This window comes from Caretta caretta, chromosome 8, assembly GCF_965140235.1.
Source record: "Caretta caretta isolate rCarCar2 chromosome 8, rCarCar1.hap1, whole genome shotgun sequence".
Classification (NCBI taxonomy): domain Eukaryota; kingdom Metazoa; phylum Chordata; order Testudines; family Cheloniidae; genus Caretta; species Caretta caretta.
The window spans coordinates 21,492,279-21,511,750 of NC_134213.1; the positions used below are offsets into that span (position 1 = coordinate 21,492,279).

The window sequence follows — 19,472 nt, forward strand, 5'->3', positions numbered from 1 at the left end:
TCAGACCTCCTGAATATTTAATTGTATTCAGTTCAAGGTAGTCAAATATCAAACTACACAGTAAAGCACACTCCATAAAATAGAGGCTTTGCAAAGTGAAAGTTAAAGCTGCTCTTGGAACCTTAACTGTTGCACTTGCTGATTTTTGGTAACTGACAGTGAAACTTCAATGATGGTTTGATGCCACTTTTTGTTTTTGCTTTTGTATTTGAGACAGAACGACAATGAAAAGAAACAAAAAGCATTTTATTGGTCTACTGTCCCAGGCAGAGAAAGTAACTTTCCTTCTCTTAGTCTTAGCCCTTGTCTACACTAGGACTTTAGGTCGAATTTAGCAGCATTAAATCTATGTAAACCTGCACCCGTCCACACGAAGCCCTTTATTTCGACTTAAAGGGCTCTTAAAATCGATTTCCTTACTCCACCCCTGACAAGTGGATTAGCGCTTAAATCGATGTTGCCGGCTCGAATTTGGGGTACTGTGGACACAATTCGACGGTATTGGCCTCCGGGAGCTATCCCAGAGTGCTCCATTGTGACCACTCTGGACAGCACTCTCAACTCAGATGCACTGGTCAGGTAGACAGGAAAAGAACCGCGAACTTTTGAATCTCATTTCCTGTTTGGCCAGCGTGGCAAGCTGCAGGTAACCATGCAGAGCTCATCAGCAGAGGTGACCATGATGGAGTCCCAGAATCACAAAAGAGCTCCAGCATGGACCGAACGGGAGGTACGGGATCTGATTGCTGTTTGGGGAGAGGAATCCGTGCTATCAGAACTCCGTTCCAGTTTTCGAAATGCCAAAACCTTTGTCAAAATCTCCCAGGGCATGAAGGACAGAGGCCATAACAGGGACCCGAAGCAGTGCCGCGTGAAACTGAAGGAGCTGAGGCAAGCCTACCAGAAAACCGGAGAGGCGAACGGCCGCTCCGGGTCAGAGCCCCAAACATGCCGCTTCTATAATGAGCTGCATGCCATTTCAGCCACCACTACCCCAGCCGTGTTGTTTGACTCCTTCAATGGAGATGGAGGCAATACGGAAGCAGGTTTTGGGGACGAAGAAGATGATGATGATGAGGTTGTAGATAGCTCACAGCAAGCAAGCGGAGAAACCGGTTTTCCCGACAGCCAGGAACTGTTTCTCACCCTGGACCTGGAGCCAGTACCCCCCGAACCCACCCAAGGCTGCCTCCTGGACCCAGCAGGCGGAGAAGGGACCTCTGGTGAGTGTACCTTTTAAAATACTATACATGGTTTAAAAGCAAGCATGTGAAAGGATTACTTTGCCCTGGCATTCGCGGTTCTCCTGGATGTACTCCCAAAGCCTTTGCAAAAGGTTTCTGGGGAGTGCAGCCTTATTGCATCCTTCATGGTAGGACACTTTACCACTCCAGGCCAGTAACACGTACTCGGGAATCATTGTAGAACAAAGCATTGCAGTGTATGTTTGCTGGCATTCAAACAACATCCGTTTTTTCTCTCTCTGTGTTATCCTCAGGAGAGTGAGATATAATTCATGGTCACCTGGTTGAAATAGAGTGCTTTTCTTCAGGGGACACTCAGAGGAGCCCATTCCTGCTGGGCTGTTTGCCTGTGGCTAAACAGAAATGTTCCCCGCTGTTAGCCACGGGGAGGGGGGAGGGTTGAGGAGGTAGCCACACGGTGGGAGGAGGCAAAATGCGACCTTGTAACAAAAGCACATGTGCTATGTATGTAATGTTAACAGCAAGGTTTACCCTGAAAGAGTGTAGCCACCGTTTTATAAAATGTGTCTTTTTAAATACCGCTGTCCCTTTTTTTTCCTCCACCAGCTGCATGTGTTTCAATGATCACAGGATCTTCTCCTTCCCAGAGGCTAGTGAAGCTTAGAAAGAAAAAAAAACGCACTCGCGATGAAACGTTCCCGGAGCTCATGCTGTCCTCCCACACTGACAGAGCACAGACGAATGCGTGGAGGCAAATAATGTCAGAGTGCAGGAAAGCACAAAATGACCGGGAGGAGAGGTGGCGGGCTGAAGAGAGTAAGTGGTGGGCTGAAGACAGGGCTGAAGCTCAAATGTGGCGGCAGCGTGATGAGAGGAGGCAGGATTCAATGCTGAGGCTGCTGGAGGACCAAACCAGTGTGCTCCAGTGTATGGTTGAGCTGCAGCAAAGGCAGCTGGAGCACAGACTGCCACTGCAGCCCCTCTGTAACCAACCGCCCTCCTCCCCAAGTTCCATAGCCTCCACACCCAGACGCCCAAGAACGCGGTGGGGGGGCCTCCGGCCAACCAGCCACTCCACCACAGAGGATTGCCCAAAAAAAAGAAGGCTGTCATTCAATAAATTTTAAAGTTGTAAACTTTTAAAGTGCTGTGCTTAAAGTGCTGTGTGGCATTTTCCTTCCCTCCTCCACCACCCCTCCTGGGCTACCTTGGTAGTCATCCCCCTATTTGTGTGATGAATGAATAAAGAATGCATGAATGTGAAGCAACAATGACTTTATTGCCTCTGCAAGCGGTGATTGAAGGGAGGAGGGGCAGGTGGTTAGCTTACAGGGAAGTAGAGTGAACCAAGGGGCGGGGGGTTTCATCAAGGAGAAACAAACAGAACTTTCACACCGTAGCCTGGCCAGTCATGAAACTGGTTTTCAAAGCTTCTCTGATGCGCACCGCGCCCTCCTGTGCTCTTCTAACCTCCCTGGTGTCTGGCTGCGCGTAACCAGCAGCCAGGCGATTTGCCTCAACCTCCCACCCCCCCATAAACATCTCCCCCTTACTCTCACAGATATTGTGGAGCACACAGCAAGCAGTAATAACGGTGGGAATATTGGTTTCGCTGAGGTCTAAGTGAGTCAGTAAACTGCATCAGCGCGCCTTTAAACGTCCAAATGCACATTCTACCACCATTCTGCACTTGCTCAGCCTGTAGTTGAACAGCTCCTGACTACTGTCCAGGCTGCCTGTGTACGGCTTCATGAGCCATGGCATTAAGGGGTAGGCTGGGTCCCCAAGGATACATATAGGCATTTCAACATCCCCAACAGTTATTTTCTGGTCTGGGAATAAAGTCCCTTCCTGCAGCTTTTGAAACAGACCAGAGTTCCTGAAGATGCGAGCGTCATGTACCTTTCCCGGCCATCCCACGTTGATGTTGGTGAAACGTCCCTTGTGATCCACCAGAGCTTGCAGCACTATCGAAAAGTACCCCTTGTGGTTTATGTAGTCGGCGGCTTGGTGCTCCGGTGCCAAGATAGGGATATGGGTTCTGTCTATGGCCCCACCACAGTTAGGGAATCCCATTGCAGCAAAGCCATCCACTATGACCTGCACATTTCCCAGGGTCACTACCCTTGATATCAGCAGATCTTTGATTGTGTGGGCTACTTGCATCACAGCAGCCCCAACAGTAGATTTGCCCACTCCAAATTGATTCCCAACTGACCGGTAGCTGTATGGCGTTGCAAGCTACCACAGGGCTATCGCCACTCGCTTCTCAACTGTGAAGGCTGCTCTCATCTTGGTATTCATGCGCCTCAGGGCAGGGGAAAGCAAGTCACAAAATTCCATGAAAGTGCCCTTACGCATGCGAAAGTTTCGCAGCCACTGGGAATCGTCCCAGACTTGCAACACTATGCGGTCCCACCAGTCTGTGCTTGTTTCCCGAGCCCAGAATCCACGTTCCACCGCATGAACCTGCCCCATTAGCACCATGATGCATGCATTGGCAGGGGCCATGCTTTCAGAGAAATCTGTGTCCATGTCCTGATCACTCACGTGACCGCGCTGACGTCGCCTCCTCGCCCGGTATTGCTTTGCCCGGTTCTGGTGCTGCATATACTGCTGGATAATGCGTGTGGTGTTTAATGTGCTCCTAATTGCCAAAGTGAGCTGAGCGGCCTCCATGCTTGCCTTGGTATGGCGTCCGCACAGAAAAAAGGTGCGGAACGATTGTCTGCCGTTGCTCTGACGGAGGGAGGGGCGACTGATGACACGGCTTACAGGGTTGGCTTCAGAGAGCTAAAATCAACCAAGGGGGTGTCTTTACATCACGGAGTATTTCAGGCAGGACTCCACGGAGGGTTCCAATAAGAAATGGTGCACCTAAGTTATTGTTCTTATTGGAACGAGGAGGTTAGCCTGGCCTCTGATTGATACATGGCTAGATTTACCTCGCTGCACCTTCTCTGTGAGTGACTGCAGTGTGACCCAGAGGAATGAGTCCCCTAGACAGGGGAGGAGGCAAATGAGTACAAAACAAATCTGGTCTATTTCTTGTTTTGATCCACTCCATCTATCTTTTACATCTTTGGCTGGCAGCAGATGGTGCAGAAGGATTGCATGCCATCCACATCTCATGGCTGCTCGGCAGAAGATGGTACGGTACGACTGCTAGCCATCCTCATCTCTTGCCTGCCTGGCAGAAGATGGTACAATACGACTGCTAGCAATCCGTATCGCCTGCCTGCTCACCATAAGACGGTTCAATAGGACTGACTGCAGGACTAAAGAGAATGACCTGGTCAAGTCACTCCAAATTTAGTCCCTGCGCCCATGTCTGCCCAGGCGCTCCCAGCCGACGTGGCCAGGAGCACCTCGGACACGACGAGGACAGCTACCAGTCGTACTGCACCGTCTGCTGCCAGAAGGCAATGGGTTGCTGCTACTGTGTACAAAGTCGTACCGCGTCTGCCAGCACCCAGGAGACATAGGGTGACGGTTACCTGAGTGGGCTCCATGCTTGCTGTGGTATGGCGTCTGCACAGGTAACTCAGGAAAAAAGGCGCGAAACGATTGTCTGCCCTTGCTTTCATGGAGGGAGGGAGGGAACGGGGGCCTGACGATATGTACCCAGAACCACCCGCGACAATGTTCTAGCCCCATCAGACATTGGGATCTCAACCCAGAATTCCAATGGGCAGCGGAGACTGCGGGAATTGTGGGATAGCTATCCACAGTGCAATGCTCCGGAAGTCAACTCTAGCCTCGGTTCTGTGGAAGCACTCCGCTGAGTTAATGCACTTAGAGCATTTTCTGTGGGGACACACACACTCGAATATATAAAACCGATTTCTAAAAAACCGACTTCTATAAATTCGACCTTATTCCGTAGTGTAGACATACCCTTAGGTTTCAGCCAGATAACAGAGGGAGAGCAGATTTCTCACTCCTTCAGGTCTCCAGTTACAGTTTATATGTCTCATTCAACAACGATTCTAGCCAGAAATATTGGAGTCAGTGACTCCAGGTTTTTTCCTTCCTTGTGCTCATGCAATGGGTCATTTCACACCCTTTCACTTTAGATTTAGGGTAATTTTGAGGATGGCCGTGTTCACTGGGCTCTTATGCAGAGTGATGTCATGTGACAGTATCCAACTACTATGAAAATCTGCTGCTGTGGTACAGCCAATTCCACAGAGAATTTAACTCAACAGTCCCTGCGTATTAGCTCCTGACAAGCAGAATCACCAGTGGTGCCAAATCTGTCTGCAAAGTCACAATATAAATGCCAAATGCTTATCATTATCATTGTAAGTAAATAAAAATCTTATATTTTTGGTATACAAAACAGACTACTCTAAAAAACAAATATATACATAAAGCAACCTGTAGCTCTGGTCATCAGACTTTTGGCATGTGAAAATTCATAGCTGTAGTGTCCAAAAATAATAAGATGTCAATTAAGATTGTATTACAAGCTCAGCAACTTTATTCCTATAATGCAGGGATCGGGAATTTGAAGTCCAGTATGGAGTACCACTTTAATTAACATGTATTTAGGAAATTTAGCTTTTCCAAATGTCACTAATTCAACTCCCATTAACAGAAATATAGTATTGCTACAATTGGAGAAAAGTCACAGTATAAATCTTTCAGGTCCTGAATTACATCCTAGCTACTTGTTAGCCCAAAGCAGACAGGAAAGATTAATAGGTTTTTAAGCCAGAAAAAAATCATTGTGATTGACTAGTCTGACCTCCTGTATAATACGGGACATAGGATTTCCTTGTATTAATTCCTATTTCAAGTCCAATAGCTGTGCTTGAGATAGAACATATTTTAGAAAAACATCCAATCTTGATTTTAAAATCTCCAATGATGGAGAATCCACTGCAACCTTTGCTAAGATACTCCAATAGTTATTTTAAAAGTTGTGTCTTATTTCTAGTCTGAATTCATCTAGCTTCAAGTTCTAGCCATTTGACTTTGTTCTATCTTTCTCTGCTAGACTGAAGAGCCCTCATTATCAAATTTCTGTTCCCCTTGTAGGTGCTTAGATTGTGATCAAGCCACCCAATAACTTTCTTTTTGATAAGCTAATTAGATTGAGCTCCTTAAGTCTTTCACCAGAAGGCATGTATTCCAATCCTTTAATGATTCTCAGGGCTCTTGTCTGAACCCTCTTCAATTTATCAACAACCTCCTTGATTTGTGGACACCAGAACTGAACACAATATTCCAGTAGTGGTCACACCAGTTTCAAAATACAGAGGTAATGTAATGTCCCCGCTCCTATTCAGTCATTCCCTTGTTTACACATCCAAGGATTTCATTAGCCCTTTTGGCCACAGCATTGCACTGGAAGCTCATATTCAACTGACTTGGGGGCCATGGTGGATAATCTTTTTCAGACTCACTGCTTCCCAGAATAGAATCCCCTATCCTGTAGGAATGGCCTACATTCTTTGTTCCTAGATGTATAACTTTAGATTTGGCCATACTAAAATGCAAAGTTAGTTTGTGGCTTACCAAGCAATCCAGACTGCTCTGTATCAGTGACCGGTCCTCTTTCATTGTTTACCAATCCCCCAATTTGAGTCATCTGCAAATTTATCAGTAATGATTATATGGGATTTTCCTACAAAATCATTGATAAAAAATATCAAGCAACATAGGGCAAAGAACTGATGCCTGCAAGATCCCACTTGAAGCATCTATTTGACCATGTTACCCTGGTTATAATTATATTTTTGAGACCTATCATTTAACCAGTTTTTAATCCATTTACTATGTGCCATGTTGATTTTGTATTGTTCTAGTTTCTTAATGAAGCTGTTGTGTGGTACCAAGTATAAGTATATTACATGAACACTATTACCTTTATCAGCAGATCAGTTCTCATCAAAACATATCAAGTTAGTTAGACAAGACCTATTTTGCATAAACCCATGTTGATTGGCATTATATGATTCCCCTTTAATTCTTTATTAAAGGAAACCAGTTACCAGCTGCTCCATTATTTTGCCTGGGATTGATGTCAGGCTGACAGGCCTAGAGCTACCTGGGTCATCCCGTTTTCCATTTTTAAATAGTGGCATAGTAGCTTTCTTCTAGTCCTCTGAAACTTCCCCAGTGTTCTAAGACTTATTGAGATTAGCATGAATGGTCAGAGAGCTCCTCAGCCAGCTCTTTTAAAAATCTGGGATAAAAGTTACCTGGACCTGCTGATTTTAAAATGTCTAACTTTGATAGCTGCTGTTCAGCAGTACTGGAAAGTATTTAATCATATGATACTAGTACATAATTTGTCCCCCCCTCCCCCAGATGAGGGTGGGCCAAGAAAGAGTTCTCTCAAATATACACATCCTTCTAGTATATATCTGATAAATGTGAAGGCCCTCCCGAAAACCTTTGGCTGCTGGGAGACAGCTCCCTTCCATCACAAACTTTCCTCCCTCTCCATCAAAGTGGAAAGATCTTCCCAGTCTTGGAGGAGAGTCTCTGCCACCTTATCCAGCCCCTTTTAGGAGTCCTCTGCCAGCATCTTAATATTAGCCATGAAACCAACCTCTTTGTCCAGTTTCACTCTGAGTAATGCTTGGAAAAGCTATGAAGAACAGAAAAGTACTGGGGGCTGCCTCTAGAGCCTATAACAGAGATTTGTTTGATAAGATATAGGTATAAGGCACTAATGCATGAAGCCCGCACACCTGACCCTGTAAGACAATAGCTTAGCATATGGATATAAGACTTATAAAGCTTTTGCATAAGTAGTTTAACCAGGAGCAACTTTAAATCACAAGACAGCATAAGACAGAATCCTGTGATAAGTATGACTAAACTACTGACAGGTAACCGCAAAATACCAATTAATGCAAGTTTGGTTATTTTAGGATAGGAACATCAGCAGAAGTTGAACTGCAAGATTGCCTTAGTAACCACTGATCTATATGCTAATAATTTTGAGGTAACTAATATATTAACCTATAATATGAGAATACCCCAACATTATCAGGGTGAGGAAATTTAGTAATGGACCAAAGAGGCTGGACATCCTTATGAATATTTACCGTGGCCACCGACCCTACAATAGGGTAAACCATCGCCTAAGTTGGGATCTTTTGGCATGCCAGATATAGGATAAGATCTTCATGGACCCATCAATTCTAGTCTCCACAAAGACGATGTGAGTGTATGATTGCTCTGATGCTGGATGTATGGACAATTCTGTAGTATATTTACCTATTTCTTTGGGTTGGAGCATCTGTGGTTTTATTAATTGAGTTAATAAAAACTACTGCAAATTCAAAAGGTTTTTCTTCAGTGTGAGTGTTGCTCCTGTGCACACCAGGGTTCCCATACTAATTGTAATTCTAATAACTCTAGGCCTGATCTCCTGATGAGACCCTGCCAAACCACAGAGTGTTGATTGGGGATTACTAAGAATCAATGTAACTAATACGCAACCTACAGATCAGGCAACAACTCACGGCAGGAGGAAAGGGTATTGCGTCAGGTCATGCTCAAGAAGTTACTGGCTATGTCTACTCTGTTTTAGAACTGCGGCAGTGAGTCTCAGTCTGAATCTACAGACTTTAGTGGTTACATCAAAACAGTATGAGTTTTAGGGAAGTAGAGATAGTAAATGAAAACCAATTGCTTAAGAACTTAACTGACTTTTTAAACACAATGTATGATGAGTTCATGAGAGAGACTGGGAATTCTTTTATACACACGATCTCTCAAGTACTTCAATCTTTCTTTGCTTATAAAAACCAAACACTGCTTAAGAGTAGGGTTTTTTTTTCATTTATTTCATTTTAAACCAGGACATTAGATGAAAGGAATTTTCGGAAGCTTGATTTTAAACTACAATGCCAGATCAGCTTTAGCTATCTAGAACCTATTTTCCACTTGCAACAAAATTTTTGTGGGGAGTGACCCAGTTTACTATGAAATCAGATTTTTATTTCTTGGGAAACATTTTACAAGTACTCAAACCACCAACTTCCAACATGCATCATTTCACCTTCCTTAGTACCTACTAGGTAGAGAAAAAATATTTACAAGAATTCCTTTTGCCAGAAAGTCCATATACTTTTTCTTAGCTAAATTACCTGAGCAAGACTTGAGCTATTAACACTTTACTATGATGTTTGGAGCACTATACTGGTGGAGTTCTCGTTAACTACATGAACGGCGTTGCAACTTGAAAAGGAGTACTTGTGGCACCTTAGAGACTAACAAATTTATTTGAGCATAAGCTTTCGTGAGCTACAGCTCACTTCATCGGATGCATTCAGTGGAAAATACAACTTGTGACTCAAAATATTACTCAACATTGCTATGAAGGAAAAAAAATTATATTCTTTGCTGTAATAAAAATGGGATCAATCCTCTTGAAAATTCAATTCACAGGAACAGAATACTAATTGTGATACCTTCTCTCCATATCTACTATAGTCATAAATCTTTAAAGCACCACTAATGTTTCACTTATTATATTTATTTAATATTCAGTAGTGGATGATTTTGCTGCATGTAGCATTGGAAACCCCAAATAGAGTAATCAAACATTTGTTTATTTCTATACCCCAAACAGTAACTGAACTCAAACAAGTGCTGGGGGAGGGGAATGATGCTAACAAGCAAATGAAAAGAACAGTTGCATTAATTAGTCTGCTTCTATTGACAGAAGAGATGACACCTTATTTCATTTGGTGAAACAAGACTGAAGTGATACTGAAGCAACTGCATAAACCTAAGCTGGCCCATTACTTCAAAAGAAAAATGTTTTGATTTCAGAAGTGCTGTGCACAGCAACTGCAGATGCCATTGGTTTTAACCGGTGTTGTGTGGACGCTCAGCACCCCTGGAAATCAGGAGTTCTAGGCTACCTGAACAAGAAATGTTTGACTGATTTTTGTACAAGTCTCTGACATACTGACTGTTTTACAGTTTCCACAACATTCTTATGACAGATCTAGAGCAAATTATAAAAAGTGTCAGTTCATGTTTAAACTTTTCTTACTATGTAGCTTTTAAAACTAAAACAACTTTTATACTATATTTTCACAAAATTCACAAAGAAAATGACACACCAAAAAGTATGATGAAAGCCAACAGTATACGCCATCTGTGAATTCAAGACCATCTCTTACAAAAATATACCTGGTACACAGTGTAGAGAATGCTGAAGTAAGCACTTTTTTCTTAGATAGCAAGACAAATCAAATGTTCTATGTACTGGCATACACTAGACTTATAGACATTAAGGTCAGAAGGGACCATTATGATCTTCTAGTCCGACCTCCTGCACACAGAATCTCACCCACCCATTCCTGCGAAAAACCTCTCACCTATGTCTGAGCTACTGAAGTCCTCAAATCGTGGTTTAAAGACTTCAAGGAGCAGAGAATCCTCCAGCAAGTGACCCGTGCCCTATACTACAGAGGAAGGCGAAAAACCTCCAGGGCCTCTGCCAATCTGCCCTGGAGGAAAATTCCTTCCCGACCCCAAATATGGCGATCAGCTGAACCCTGAGCATGTGGGCAAGATTCACCAGCCAGATACCCAGGAAAGAATTGTCTGTAGTAACTCAGATCCCACCCCATCTAAGGCCATTGGGCCTATATCCCATCACAGGCCATTGGGCCTATTTACCATGAAAATTTAAAGATCAATTAATTGCCAAAATCATGTTATCCCATCATACCATCTCCTCCACAAACTTTAAGTTTAGGGCTTAAAATAAATAGCTAAAACAAGCCAGATTACATTATATAGAAGTGGAGGACTCTTTGCATGGGTTCTGATACAAAAGGTGTGTACCAAAAAGCTACTGACCTTTCAGTCACTAGACCTTTTTAAAAAAATCTAAGCTAACCATGGTTGGAGCTACTGCATTGGACAGACTGTGAGAGACAAACCTCTAACTACTTAATACACAAACTCCCGTAGTCAGTCTTCAACAAACTATGAAAGCAGTTATTGTCACCTCAAAACAGAAGTGCTCAGTGCAATGCTACGCTACCATCCAATAAAGATATTTTAAAATTGTTTTTTCTACAGTTGGCCAAAGTTTAGACCAAGGGCTGTAATTGGCCTTCCAGTGTTTTTGAGCCAATGGCACCATATTAAGCACTGTAGTAAGAATTTGCACTCAGATCAATCAGCTATCCCAGTGTGCCAGTTGAGCATGCAATCACCTGCTTCTATTTGTTCCTGCTGTCACCCCAAGTTACAGGCAAAAGGAGAGAAGACAAAGGTAAAAACACAACTACTGAAGTTTTTTTTACCAATGGAGAAGACAAGAACTCCAATGGGCAGGCTAACATCATGTCAGAAAGAGAACAGCAGCAGAGAGACAGCTGCAGCCCAAAGACTTAATCTGTAATGACTTGCGGTGCCCATACTTCAAGAAGTTGGATCTCTTGCCTCCTCTTCACTCCATACAAATAACTGTCTTGCTGAACTTTGCAGGCAAAAGAAAGGCAAGACAAACTAACATTGCACAATGCCTAACAGAAAAGATTTTAACAGACTTACCAGAAGAAAATGAAAAGGGAATTTCAAAGGATAGAAGGTAAAATAAATAGCTTGCATGAGGGGATGGGACCCAGATGTAACATTCTGGCAAAAAGAATTCTTCTAAATGCTTATGTAATGGTGAACCAAGCTGAACATAATTTGGTGCAGATCTTTAGAAACCCTAAAAGCGGACACAAAAATGTGAAGCCCTCCATTATTTAACCCCAGATTCATATACTGGAAGACAGCACACCTGAACAGATCAAATAACCTGTCGTATGGAGTGGCTAGGGATGAGAAATTTCTCACCAACCCACATTGCCCAGGATTGTAAAAGCTCACCATGATCTTTAAAAAGGAATAACAAAGAGAAATCTGAGAACATCAGTTGGTGGGTTCTTATGGAGTACTGTACTGATTAGTATACATCAATCATCCTTCTTTTCTTCTTTCACATTTCTCCTGGAAATCCCTAATTCCACGAAGACCAACTATGGTAATGACCACATATCACTCTGTTTACCTCTGATAGCTTTTACACAGTAAGCATTTTGGAGCAACAATTTTGTTTTATGCTTAGCTTATTTTTCCATGTTATAAAGTATTGTATAACACTATAGTACTATAAAAAAAAGTACGAATAGTGGAAAAGCTGGAGCTACCCTGGGGAGACAGTTCCTCTTCCAGGATGGACACAGCAGTGCCTGCTGATGACCAGATATTTTTGTTAACTAAGAGCCTGCTCTTCCTATTGAAGTCAATGGGAGCAGGAGCGGGCCTCAGGCCTGCACTCCAGAATAACTTATGACAAACAAAAGAAGTGCCAATATTTCTGGCCAGCTCATTGTGTACACGTACACACACCCACACACCTTAATGAATTTACCCTAAGGACCAGCTAATTTAAATATCTTGCTGACCTTGAAGTATGCTAATTGCTCTACAGCAAATCAGAAGAGAACGAAACTGTATTCGATCAAGCCATTTTAGCAACTTAAATGAGCAGCAATGGATATATAAAGTGCTAGTGATTGCTTGAAGAACTCATGAGATTATAGGAGAAGATTCTGATATGAGTTACACTGATTTAATCCAACAAAATTCCATCAACTTCCTTGGAGTTTTTATAGATTCAGATTGGTGCAATGGAGATCAACATCTGGCTCTGAGAGTCCTCCAGGATCAAGCATGGTTAACCAGTCTCATCGCTAGGAAAAGTTGCTTCATGTATCACTGTGTTTAGGAGACAGTATAAAGCTTTGCAACAAACAATTATCACATCATCATTTCAGACACTGGCAATGCAGCATTTAGCATTGAAGTTTTGGTTCTAAACTACTTTCCTGGAGTTTATGATATGGCCCTAGTCACTTGCAACAGGTTGAAAGGTGGATAACACCGTACTAGATCACAGAATCTGAAATTAGAGACAGAAATGACCTACTAGATGATTTAGCCCATCCCCCTTCTAAAGTAGGATTGTTCCTTATATTATGTGCTCTACTGCTTTGCCTAGCTCAGTGTCAGATGTCTCAAGTCATAAGTTCTCTTGAGACACCAAGAGCCAGATTTTATATTTATCACAATCATTTTATAAAGTTTTAGATCCAAGAGTCAGAAAAGTTGGTCTTTGATATCTTGACTGTTAAATTATGGTATATTAAAAACATATTGTGATGCACTTTCAGCTTAACTATAGCTACTTTAAAAAAAAAGTGCACATTTCAAAATAGGCTACTATACACACACAGCAGTAGGTAGTTTATAAATATATTTTCATTCAGTCCCATACAGCTCAACTGAAATATCAGATCATTTACATGAAACAGACTCGGAGTGCATAATCCTTAGAGTTTGAGCCTGCACTCCAATATGTGGTTTGCAATTGTGGGCTTGGAAAATCTAGTTGCTGTGCTAACGCACCCATGCACAATAGGCTATTTGCCCCAAAATACACAGTGATGTATGCTGTGTAACTGCAAGCAGAAGCGAGTCCTTCCCAGCTAAATCTGGGACACTAAACTTCACCAATTCCATTGAAATTGCCTGCCTCACACACCACCATTGAGAGTGTAATGATATGGCATTACACCCTCCACTGAAGAATTGTAACATATTTTGTGGATACTGTATGTAATCCACTAGATATCAAAGGTGAGATAAAAGTGAGAAAATTCAGAGTCAAGGCTGTTTCTGCAACTTTGCCTCACTTCATAATGCTTAGTTACTAAACAATGGCTGACATTGCATGGATGTGCTGAAAAATCCAGGCCGCCTGTAAATAGTATTAAAAGCTATAAGACAACTTTTTGTTGTAAATTTTCTTGTTTGGCTTTCAACATGAACCTGTTCTCCCCACTCCCCTAAAAACTCTTACTATTCTTTGTTAACTGGTCACACCTAGGCTGGTATTGAAAAATTTGTTAGTCTATTCACTTCCCTCCTAAAGTCAGAAAAAAGTTGATTTGGAAAGAGCTACCAAATTCCCTTGTACTTTAATGGGAATTGTGACACTAAATGTTACGCAGCTTTAAAAAAAACAAAACAAAACAGCAGGAGTTTATTTAAGATACACACATAGTTCAAAGAGCCATTGAAATGAACAGGCAGCTGCTTCAAAAAGTTCTTTTAAGATCTGTACTTTTTATATTTTATGCAATACACACAAAATCTACAGCGTTTCTAAAAATACTCCATCACTAGGGTCATTTGAAAGAAGATCAAACAAAGCAATACATTGTATACTGTCAAGAACAACCTTGCAGTGGCAGGGGGACGATTTAGGTGACCCAATAGGTCATATTTCTATCTTATGTTTTCCTAAAAAAAAATAAGATGTCAAGTAGTTAAGTACAAAAAGAAAAGGAGTACTTGTGGCATCTTAGAGACTAACAAATTTATTTGAGCATAAGCTTTTGTGAGCTACAGCTCACTTCATCGGATGCATTCCTTCCGTTCCTGGAGGCACTGTAATACCAGGTCAATGCATGGGGTGGACAGAGCAAGCTCCTATTCCATCCCCCTGTTCCAAAAATCAATTTAATATACAGTCCTTAAATAAAGGACATATCAGTTATTAAACTGATAAGAACAGATACTATGCTTGATCTTAGCCATAAGGCCGAGAAGCGATGAAGTGAGCTGTAGCTCACGAAAGCTTATGCTCAAATAAATTTGTTAGTCTCTAAGGTGCCACAAGTACTCCTTTTCTTTTTGCGAATACAGACTAACAGGGCTGCTACTCTGAAACTAGTTAAGTACAGAGACTATTTACATTGCAGTACTGTTCCCTGCCCACCCTCCCCTTTTAAACAGGTATGTAACTAACATGATAGATAAAACACACTGCCTTCAGCACTTAATTGTACTAAAGTGACCATTTAATACCAACAATTTAAACAGGGGGAAAATGTCCATCTGTTATTGGAAAGCAGAGTAAGGCAATGTAATCAGGAGATAATCCCCACCAGCTAAATTATTTTCTATATACTGAAACAATGGGGGTAAGTCCCAGACAGAGAACAGAGTTCAAACACTACTTTATAGGATAAAAACCTATGCAAGTTAAATAAAATGCAAGGCACCACTCTGATCAGCACACTGCTTTGAGTGCAGCATGATCTCCACTGAAGGGACACGTTATCAAGAAGAGTTTCTAGTGCCTGGTATTGGGTTTTAAGCTAATTATGGCTTTGTATGGAGGAGAGACAAAAGCTGAATTTTTTTGAACGTTGACAAAAATGTTTCCTTTTCAGGGATGGCCTCTGAGCAAGGCATGGGAAGGGGGGGGGGCGGCTTAGGTCCAGCTGGACCATTCCCAAAGCCCTTTTGAACCCTGCAGAACTGTGCATTCGTAGGGCATTTTTAAAAGCTCCCGCGGCTCCTGGGGAGCTTGAGCCCTGCGGCTGGGAAGAGGGAGTGCGCGGCCTGGGCTGGGGACTAGGGCTGCTTTCTCCCCACGCCCCTGCCTGCCCTAGTGGCCCGGAGCCGGGCAGCTGATGGCAGCTGACTTCGGGGAAGTTGGAGTGAAGGCGGAGGGGCGAGGCTCGCTCGGGGGATGCCCCCCGGGGGGGGGGCGGGCAGAGCGGGGAAGGGGGGGGACTGTACCCCTGGGGGGCGTTGAGGAGGGGTGGGCCAGGCACCCCTTCCTGAACAACTGTACCCCTGCGGGGGAGGGGATGGAGGGCCCGGGCAGGGGGCGAGGGGCCCCGGAGGGGCGGCGATGCATGGCGAGGCCCCCCAGGGAGAGCCCCTCAGGCCCGAGTGCCGCGGTGCCCAGGGGGTCCCTGGGCTGGGGGACGGGGGACCGCGCGGAGTCCCGCCCGGCCCCTCTCACCTCCGGTGCCGTCCGAGTTCTCGTTGAGGCTGCCCGAGGAGTCGTGATGGGAGCCCACACACCCGCCCATGGGGCCCGCCCGGCCCGGAGACCCGCCGCTCCCCGCCCGAGGTCCACCACCGGCCGGGCAGGCGCGATGGCTCCGAAGCAGCCGCCGCCGCCTGCTCCCTGCCCGCCCCGCCGCGCCGCGCTGCGCGTGGGCCCGCCTCCTCCTCCAGCCCCGGCGCTGCGCCGGGCCCGCCTCCCCACGTACCCCGCCTCGGGGCGGGTCTCCCCGGCCGCCTGCCCGGCCCATAGACCTGTGGGCAACACCCCTCAGCCCCTCGCCCGCCCGCCCGGGTAGGGAACAGGGTGGGCAGCCTGGGGTTACCGTCACCCCGTCTCTGTTTCCACCACGGGCAGAAGCGCCCCAGTACCTACAACACATCCCTACCCGTGGTACGGACCCGGGGACAGCCTGGGAGAGCCCCCTGCCTGCACCTGTGTCAGGAACCCTGGGGGAGTCCAAGGTAACTCCCCCTCCGTGATGGAGGGCAGCCTGGGTTCATCCTCCTCCCTCTCACTTCACCTCTTTCCGCCACCCCAAAGCTCAGAGATGCAGGTAGCAGCCAGAGTAACCTCCCTGTCTCATGGCAGAGTCCACACACCTGCAGGCCCCCTGCCCCCGCATCTCAGCTCAAAGCGGAGGCCTTACTCTTCATAATGAATCTGATTCATTATTTTAATCATTGTGACTATTTGTTATTTATCCCGTACATAAGGGACTGGGCCCCTGACAGATGGAAAATGATGAGGCCTGTAGAATGTAAGTGCCTGATCCTACAAATGCTCACGGACTGGAGTATTTTTACACATCGGAGTGGTCCCATTAGTTTCAAGAGGACTACTCAGCTGAATAAAGTTATTCATGTGCATGAGGGTGTTTAAGCTTAGGTTCTAAATCAGACATAACACACCAGAGGGTAGCCATAACCCAGTCTCAGCTGCGAGGATGCGTTAGAGCTTGCAAAGTATTTGAGATGAGAAGCACTAGAAGATGGCAAAGGATTATTATTATGACTCAGATTCAGGGCCCAATTTCCAAGAAGTTGTGCAAAACTCTTTGTACAATTGCATATCTAATATACAGGTACAACTATGGTGTCTGAGTGCACAAAATATATTGCTCGCCAGACAGGGATCATGCCAGCCAGACACATATAAATTAGTTACACATTTTTGATTGTACAGTTGTACTCCTGACTTTTGTTTTTAAATCAGGCCCTCTGTGTTATCTAGGTTTTCATTTAATTTATTTTAGCAAATGAAATATTGCACTAAATGCATGTTAGTAAAATACTGATACACATCTGTAATACTTATGAGTGTATAAACTGCCCCCAATATTTTCATTGTGTTGTACTGATGATCTCAATAAACCCTGCAAATATTAAATAATTTTCAAGATACATAAGTGTTATAATCTCCATTTCACCAATGAAAAACTGAAGCCCAGAAAAATTAAATGTCTTGCTGAAGCTCACACACTGAGTCTATTCTAGTCTGTGGTCTAGTCGAAAAGATTCTCATACCATCCTCATTACTGTAGTATCTGACACCTTTCAGTAGTTCATTAAGCAAAGTGACTAACATCTGTCACACATGGTTTGTTCTCTCAGCCCTCTCCCCAGGGAGAAAACTGTTCATGCAGTAGTGTTTTGATATATTTACATACATGCTGGTCTGTGTTTACAATACAGAAGAAAGATTGAAGAAATGCACCTTGCAAGGCGGTGAGGTTTGTGGTGGTCCTTAGTTCCTGTGGGAGTTCATTCCACAGTCTCAGGCTGGACTTTGAGAAAACTCCATCTTCTGCACAGCCAAGCTTTACCCTTATGGTAGAAGGTTCCACTTTGCATGAAAAGCAGAACTGTCAATTGTGGTCTTCAACCCGGAACTTTAGGTGATCTTTTAGATATCCTGGGCCCAGGCCATTGTGCACCTTGAAGAAAAGGACCAAGATCTTCAACTTGAATTGATACTCTATGGGAAATCAGTGTGGAGAACAGAGGACAGATTTGATGTGCTCCCGTTGCTGAAGGATACGCGCTGCAGTATTCTGTACTAGCTGGAACTTCTTAAGGATTGATGTGTTCATGCATAGATGTCTTGCCCTGCTGAAGTGTGGACAGGTGGTTACAAAGGGGCAGGTCATTGTCCACCAGGATGGGAAGGAATTTCCTAGCTACCCAGAGATGGTAGAAAGCATTACTTATGGATGAATGCGGTGTGCGAGTTTAGCCTTAGTGAGGAAGGAGGACTCTTCCAGGAGGACTCTTAAAGTATATACTGAATTAACCAATTGTCAACAGTCAGCAGTAAAAGGGAGAACTGAACCTCCTGACTGCCTTGCTCTAACCATTAATCACAGCTGATTCCTTATATAGTTTGGTGTTTTAGATAATAAAATACATTAATTTTGCTAAAGTGCCTCATGAAAAAATTCTTTACCCTTTTGTATAAGGACAGGAGGCCATATGCTCAACTGGTAAAAATAGATTTTTATGTTTTACACCAATTTATACCAGCTAAGCCTGGCCTAAGATATTTTGTATTTGCTATTGGGAATGAATACAGATGAGTCTACAAACAAAAATGCTATTTTAAAGAAAACATGTAATGATATCTTTAAACTGAATAAATATTAAGAATGCAGAACCAGAAAGTTGTGAACAATATTCCAGATTAGAATAACATATTTGTTTATATTTAGATCATAAGAAAAGAACACCAGCCTGTCTTCTACCCCATATTATCTGTTTATTATGCCACACTTTTATGGTGGATTTTGATTTGTCTATTTTGCAGTAGTCTTATCAGGACAATAGCATGAGTGACTAGATTCTAATAGAGTTTTTTTTCTTTTTTATTTAAGGATTTTTTACTTTTTCCTGTTGTATGATTTGTTTTCCTTAATTTTTGGGTAGTTTCATAATAACTTAGATTCACACAAGATGACACTGCTCACTAATAACCACTACTTATTAAATCCTCAATCCAAGTTAATAAAATATCAGTTCAAATTAAAAGCTCAACGTCACCGCCGCCACCGCAATTAGTCAATATCTGACTTCAGTGCTGTGGGAAAAAAGGTGGGGGTTTTTTGGTGTTTCATGTCTAAAAGCATCATTTCAGTTTCAACATCACAGTAGGCTTTGAAAGTTATGGTTCAAATGTGCTATCAGATGCACTGTAGCTCTTCAGAACAACTCAGCAGTAATTCAGAACATTTCAAGGGGAAACAGAAAGTGCAAAAAAATAAAATCTGGTTAACAGACTGAGAATTAGGATCCCTACAAGTTTGTGCAGGGAAGAAGTCGGCTGTTTTTCTGATAAAAAAGGCAACAGAAAACGAAACTATTTTACCT

General features: G+C 43.5%; 1 protein-coding gene and 1 non-coding gene across 2 annotated transcripts in view; both read right to left on the bottom strand.

Annotated features, from left to right (window-relative positions):
- UBTD2 (ubiquitin domain containing 2) overlaps positions 1 to 16,241 on the bottom strand; it is a 113,471-nt gene extending 97,230 nt beyond the window's left edge. Inside the window, exon 1 of the mRNA XM_048859872.2 lies at positions 16,066 to 16,241. Within this exon, the coding sequence (XP_048715829.1) occupies positions 16,066 to 16,135 (70 nt within the window). The 5' untranslated portion in view covers positions 16,136 to 16,241. The remainder of the gene's footprint in view (positions 1 to 16,065) is intronic.
- LOC125642007 (U2 spliceosomal RNA) lies at positions 14,666 to 14,862 on the bottom strand. Its single transcript, XR_007358219.1, has one exon. It is a non-coding gene; the product is annotated as a U2 spliceosomal RNA (small nuclear RNA).
- Positions 16,242 to 19,472: the final 3,231 nt, after the last annotated feature.